The following is a 7314-nucleotide window of genomic DNA, read 5'->3' as shown; positions in this document are numbered from 1 at the left end:
TCCTCAGGATCCCAGGTCAGACAAACCAGACAAAACTCTGGTTCTGCTATTGATGTAAACTTGCAGGTAGCTCTGCTCCTCAGGTACCTTCTGGGCATCCAGTACCCCCCCTCCCAAGTCATTGCCCTGCAAAACTGGAGAGAACTGTAAACCCTTTCTCTCTCCCTGAGCTGGAGACTCGCCTCAGTCCTCACCAGGTGTTCCAGGGAACAAAGGTTAGTAGGAGACAGAATTCAGGCTTGCTTTGTTCTTACACCTATATAGTAAGACTGTACTTTCTAGGTAAGGGGTCTCTTGGTTAGAAGAAAAAAATTCCTAGTCTTAATTCCCTGTTCAGAGTTAAGAAATTTGTCTTCAGACTAAAATAGTGGGAAACAGAGTTAAAACAAAAAAAAAGAATTAAAGCAGGTGTAGTCAGAGAGATAGGAGGAGGACTCAGGAAGGAGGGAATGCTCACAGAATCAATTGCCTGGAAACCTAGAAGCGTGAGTTATGGGGATTTTGTTCAAACAAATTATCAGAGATTTTGGACACTGCTGTTTCAGAAAGAGGGGAATTCAGAATAAGAGGGAATGAAGGAGTGGGCAGTAGAAATTGGAAGCTCCCTCTCTACATTGTGTGGTGCTATCAGGTTAGTTTCATTACTACCTGCCTCCACCTGCAGCCTGTACTGTCTTTTCGTCTTCTATATACTCCTGAACTGTTTAGAGTCTACCCATCTTTTAAGCCTTAGCTCCGTTTCACTTCCTCCTTTAAGCCTTCTCTGAAGATTATAGTTTCTATTTCTTTCTCCATTTCCTGAAAGCTTATTGAGTTCATTGCTACAATCACACTAGTTAGAATGTAATAGTTGTGTGAAAAGTGTAAGCTTTTTGATATAGCTATATCCTCTCCAGCAAGGCAGTGTAATTTTTGAGTTTGGACACTGTATTGTAAACTTCTTTTGTATACTCTCTGGAAAAATTCTGGGCTTATACCTATTAAATATACTCCCAGGTCTAAAGTTCTGTTAACTATTCAAGAACAACCACTTAAAAATACTGTATAAAAGCTTCTATCTCAACATGCTTAAGCTAAATTTTCAAATAAAATGTATCTATTTTGACTAACTCACAAAATCGCCTATAGATGAGTTGAACACTCTCACTTATTCAGAATTGTCAAAAGAAGGGACAGCCCCCATTGCTAGAAGTCTCTAGCAATGAGTCCTCAAATTCGGTCTGTATTGAGTAGTGACTTTATAATCACCCCGATGGTAAAAGTGTCAAATTTCGAAAACACCTAGAAAAGAGAGTGAAATGATCATTTAACAATAGCCTGCTTCCCTGCCAAACAAGGGGAGTTGACCCGGTTTCCAAACTCACTTTGGCTCAGATTCTAACCCGGGTTTCGCATCGTTAGTTGTAGGCAGCCAATTGGGCCGTTTGGGTGCCGTGCATCCTGGGATCTGTAGTCTCTGGCTTCTTCCTCCCGACTACGAGTTCCACCTAGCAGTGGGAGGACGGTTGCTTGGTATTATTAGCAAGCGGGAAGTATGGCGGTGGCGCGCGTCGACGCGGCTCTGCCTGTTGGAGAAGGTAAGGCGACCCCCACCCCTGGGTCCCCATGTTTACTCCATAGAACTGAATTATTGTTACCTGGTGGAGAGAAGAAGACTGGGTTTAGGGGTTCAGTTCTGGATCAGTTCTTCTGATGTGGGGTTGTGGGCATCGCGGAGGCGCGCTGCCCTCTGGGAGTTGAAGTCCCCTGGGCGCTGCCTGGCTCTCCGGCGTCGCAGCGAGGGCCAAGCGGGGGACTACAAGCCCCAAGAGACCTTCGCGCTGCCCCCGCGCTCCTGAGGATGCCTGGGCGGTGGGTTTCTGGTCGCCGCGGTAGTCTTTCTTGGATGTTTACTTTGAGTTCTGGGTGCCCAAGTGAAAACTGCAGAATCTCCCCCTTTCCCGTGGATTCCTAGAAAGTTCAAGAAAACCCTGTCTCAAACACAGCTCTCTAGATTGACGTTGGGGGCTTCCCTGGTGGCGCAGTAGTTGAGAGTCCGCCTACCGATGCAGGGGACACGGGTTAGTGCCCCGGTCGGGGAAGATCCCACATGCCGCGGAGCGGTTAGGCCCGTGAGCCATGGCCGCTGAGCCTGCGCGTCTGGAGCCTGTGCTCCGCAACGGGAGAGGCCACAACAGTGAGAGGCCCGCTGACCGCAAAAAAAATAAAATAAAAAATCTAGATATAGATATAGATAGATAGAGATTGACGTTGGACCCTTTCTTGGAAGTGTCCGGTGGCCGTGATAAAATCTGGGGGTTATCCAGAGCCCACAGTTCTCCATGCCTTTTTCTGCAGACCGGGTCCTGAGGTATAGCTTGGTCTCTGCCCAGCGGAACGCGCGGCGTGGGTGCTTTTGTAGGTGCCGTGTGAGCGGAGCTCCTTTGTTTTGGTTACAGTTCGGAGGCTCTGGGTCAGGGTCAGGGCTGAAGGTGAATGCTCGTCTCCACCGCTTAGGTCTGGGGCTCATTATCTAGAAGGGAGAGTCTAAGAGGTCTCTCGATCCCTTTGAATTGTGTGCAAAGGCTATGCATTTTCCTGGGACGGTATATATCTTTCACCAAATTCTCAGAATCGAATGACCCCCTCTCCCCGCCCCAAATGCTAGAAGCCATTAGACAATGGAAAAACGTTGGTTGAAACCCTTCAGGAGAGCAATTTCGCATAATTATTTCCCGCAGTAATCTTAATCTGGGTAGAAATATGAAATTGGCAGTTTCTCTGGCCCGCCCCCTGCACAATCTATTTGTGATAGATATCACAAATCTATCTGTAACTCTTAAACTCCACCTCCCCAGCCCACCATGGCAATGTACTGATAATAATAGTTAACATTTATACAAGCACTTTTTATATGAGCAAGACTATGTTCTGAGTGCCTTTTTTTTAAAATTATCTCATTTTCTTTGTAGAACAACATTATAAGGCAGGTATTATTATCATTCCCATCTTACAGAGTAGAAAAGTGAGCCCAAAAGAGATCAATAACTTGCCCAAGATACCACAGTGATTAGCTTAGTGGAGCCAGGATTTGAACGTCTGTTAAACATACCAAATTACTTTATTGAATTCTGTGTGCCAGGAATGGGACTAAGTGCTGTTCATATGGTTTCTCTTTTCATCCCCACATCAATTTAATGAATTAGGTATATTATTTCCATTTTGTAGATAAATTAACTATACTTTGATTTTCAAAATAGTTTGGGCACTTTATGATATACTGATATTGTAAGCACATTGGTCTCTATCAAAAGATTAGTTACATTTAAAAAATACTGTCATTACTTAGGCACAAAATATTGAAGTAATAGTTTATATTTAAATGTGAAGAATTCCAAAGTATTATATCAAAGAAACTTGAGTAGATGGACTTCCGTAGTGGCACAGTGGTTAAGAACCTGCCTACCAATGCAGGGGACTTGGGTTTGAGCCCTGGGCTAGGGAGATGCCACATGCCATGGAGCAACTAAGCTCTATGCGCCACAACTACTGAGCCTGCACTCTAGAGCCTGCAAGCTACAACTACAGAGCCTGCGAATCACAACTACTGAAGCCCGGGCGCCCTAGAGCCTGTGCTCTGCAACAAGAGAAGCCACTGCAATGAGAAGCCTGCGCACCGCAACTAGAGAAAGCCCACGTGCAGCAACGAAGACCAACACAGCAAAAATAAATAAATAAATTAATTAATTAATTTAAAAAAAGAAAGAAAAGAAACTTGAGTAGAATATCACAAATCTAGGTATAATTTGATATTTCTAAAGGAAAATGAATAATTTCAATCAGTAGTCACTTAGAAATTGATTGCTTTAGTTTTTAAAGCTTGATGTTTATTATGCTCTAGTGTTTTCTAACTCTAAATGTATAAGATTTTATGAGTATAATTTTATCCCTATGCTCAGCTGTTGTAGTTGTGTTTTCTAACAGTTTCCCTTCTCTTTTCAAGGATCAGTGGTCAATTGGTCAGGACAGGGGCTACAGAAATTAAGTCCAAACTTACCCTATGAAGTTGATATTCATACTTTGATTCTGGATAAAAATCAGATTATTAAATTGGAAAATCTTGAGAAATGCAAACGTTTAATACAGGTAGGTATTGCTATGTGGGGGAAATAGTTATATAAGACCAGTTTATTATTATACAAAATAAAAGAGTAAGATAACAAAAAGTAACTCTGCAAGCCTAGAAAGCAGTAAATGTTGCCTTAAATTTTTAAAACTTTTAATAACAAATAAATTTATTTAATAAATGAATAAAATAATTTAAGAAAAAATTAAAAAAATTAATTTTTACATGATGATTATTAAGTGATGCTTTTTAAATTTCTACTGAAGATGAACACATTTTTGCTGCCTTTAGAGTAGACTAGAAAAAAGAGCACTTGTTAAAAAAGAAAACATTTTATGTTGGCAAAATATTGTGTTGTTAAGATAACCTTTTATTTCATGGTGGGGGTAAAGAGTTGATTAGCTCATTCCTTCAACAAATGTTTATTGGGCCCATATGTGTCTGGTACTGTTCTAGATTTTGATGGAGATAGTGAAAGGACTCTGTTATTGTGGAGTTTACATTCTCAAGTAGTTGCTGTGTTAAAGATGTTTTAGTAGTTGGAGGAGGTCTGATTGCTCAGCTTTATCTGTATTTTCCACTGCTTAGGAATGACAACAACAACTAATAGTTGCACTGCAGAATTTTTAGACAATATATGTGAAAAGTACAAATTGGGTTTGTATATTTGGGAATGTTGGGCCATATAAATAAATCTTTTTAACCACCCTAATGTGAAAGTAATATTTATATTTTACTCCTAAGAATAATGGTATGTTTTCTTTCCACAGTTGTCAGTGGCTAACAATCGGCTGGTGCGGATGATGGGTGTGGCCAAACTGACCCAACTCCGGGTATTAAATTTGCCTCATAATAGCATTGGCTATGTGGAAGGCCTAAAGGAACTAGTACATTTGGAATGGCTGAATTTGGCAGGAAATAATCTCAAGGTGAATTGTTTCTTTCTTTCTTTCTTTTTTTTTTTTTTTTTAAGTAATTAGGTTTTTTTTTTTACTTCACAAAAGTATTTGCTGTGAAAAAGAAATTTAAGCAGTATAGAAAAAAATAGAATAAAAAGTGAAAGTATCCACTCCCATTCCCCAGAGATAATTTCAGTTAACATAAACTGAAAAAAAAAAATCTCATTTTGAAAATTCATGCTGAATTAAGTTTTATGTACATGTTTAATGGTACAGTGGAGAATATAATGTTTTAAAAGTCAGGAGATCTGGCTTCTAGTCCCGCTTCCACCACTTAGTAGCTCTATAATTTGGGGTAAGTTAATAAATATTTCTGTGTCTTATTTTTTGATATGCTAGGTAAGGGAACTGGATTAAATGATGATAACTGACTTCTATTGAGTATGTAATGTATGCTAAGTACTATTCTAACCACCTTAACAATTTTAACTTATTCAATCTCATGACAGCCAATAAGGTAGGTACAGTCTTTATGCTTATTATATAGATGAGGAAACTGAAGTACAGAGAAGTTGAGTAACTTGCCCAAGGTCACACAGTCAGGAAGTTGCAGAGCTAGGATTTGAATCCAGGCAGTTTGGCTCCATTGTTAAATTGTAAAGTCTATGTTATACCAACTGTCACATGTCATCACTAAAAGTTTCTTTAAGCTATAAATATCTGACTCTACTCTTAGAGAGATAATGAAGGTAGAAACTAGCCATATAGCAGTATGCCAGATTCTGTTGGCACTGCCTCTTTTTTCTCTTGCTAAGCCCTGCTCCTCTGCTTCTGATAATGGGCAGAGGAGGCAAGAGGCTCAGCTACAGGAAATAGGGAAGAATTTCATTTTTTGATTTCATGTGCGTGAAATAATGTGATCCTTTTCTTGTAATAGGCCATGGAACAAATCAATAGCTGCACAGCTCTTCAACACCTCGATTTATCAGACAATAACATACCCCAGATAGGTGATCTATCTAAATTGGCATCACTGAAGGTAAATGTGTTTTCTATGTCATTTCTGAAATTTTATACTAAAATACCAAGAGAAAATAACCTAATTGATCTAAAATCAGCCTGCTGTTATGAAGAACAGATAGTGTTCATTATGATAAAAATTCTATTAGAGTACCAGAAATTAAGTATGGAACTTTTTATTGTTAATTTCTATAATTGATTTACTTTAACTAAAACTGGTTGTTGTAGTTAAGGTTAATTCTTATTTACCATCCAACAAACATGATGAAATTCCCTTCATGCCCAATCAGCCAACGTTAGCAGCTTCAGTTATATAGTACATAACATGTTGGTGGGCTTGAGAGTAAACATTCCTGAACTTTACTTTGTTTTTTGACACTCAAGATTGCTATTTTTTTAGTAATAGATATTACTAAATTATCAAAATTAACTTCACTTTAATTTAAAAAATCTGTGGCCTGTAGCACTTTTTATAGAGGGGAATGTAATCAAATAAGTCAGGGGTCCCCAAACCCTGGGCCATTAGGAATGGGCTGCATAGCAGGAGGTGAGCGGCAGGCGAGTGAGCAAAGCTTCATCTGTATTTACAGCTGCTCCCCATCGTTTGCATTACCACCTGAGCTCTGCCTCCTGACAGATCAGCAGTGGCATGAGATCCTCATAGGAGCGCGAACCCTACTGTGAACTGCTCAGGCGAGGGGTCTAGGTTGCACGCTCCTTGTGAGAATCTAATGCCTGATGATCTGAGGTGGAGCTGAGGCAGTGATGCTAGCACTGGGGAGCAGCTGCAAATACAGATTATCATTAGCAGAGAGGTTTGACTGCACAGAGACCATAATAAATCAATTGCTTGTGGACTCATATCAAAACCCTATCAGTGAATGGCAAGTGAAAACAAGCTCAGGGCTCCTGATTCTGCATTATGGTGAGTTGTATAATTATTTCATTATATAATCCAACATAATAATAACAGAAATAAAGTGTGTAATAAATGTAATGCGCTTGAATCATCCCCAAACCATCCCCCCACACCCCCACCCCGCCCCCGCCCCGGTCTGTGGAAAAATTGTCTTCCACAAAACCGGTCCCTGGTGCCAAAAGGTTGGGGACTGCTGAAATAAGTAACAGTTGGCACCACAGCTTCAACATGTGTAGGCTTTTTCCATATTTTTCCTCCATTGGATATTATTAGCATCAGATGAATTCATTAACCTTAGAAACAGTATTATTAGCTCAAATTTCACTATATTGTTAGCAGAAATCATTTTTAGCAACAATTATTCTAAGCAA

General features: G+C 39.9%; 1 protein-coding gene across 1 annotated transcript in view; it reads left to right on the top strand.

Moving 5' to 3' along the window:
* The first annotated feature begins 1436 nt into the window (after positions 1 to 1436).
* CEP97 (centrosomal protein 97) overlaps positions 1437 to 7314 on the top strand; it is a 28458-nt gene continuing 22580 nt past the window's right edge. Inside the window, exons 1-4 of the mRNA XM_067739023.1 lie at positions 1437 to 1577; positions 3983 to 4125; positions 4876 to 5034; positions 5942 to 6043. Of these exons, the coding sequence (XP_067595124.1) occupies positions 1535 to 1577; positions 3983 to 4125; positions 4876 to 5034; positions 5942 to 6043 (447 nt within the window). The 5' untranslated portion in view covers positions 1437 to 1534. The remainder of the gene's footprint in view (positions 1578 to 3982; positions 4126 to 4875; positions 5035 to 5941; positions 6044 to 7314) is intronic.

The sequence above is a fragment of the Pseudorca crassidens genome, chromosome 5, assembly GCF_039906515.1.
Source record: "Pseudorca crassidens isolate mPseCra1 chromosome 5, mPseCra1.hap1, whole genome shotgun sequence".
NCBI classification, from domain to species: domain Eukaryota; kingdom Metazoa; phylum Chordata; class Mammalia; order Artiodactyla; family Delphinidae; genus Pseudorca; species Pseudorca crassidens.
The sequence above is the reverse complement of the archived record's forward strand: the minus strand, read 5'-3'. Positions and strand labels throughout refer to the sequence as shown.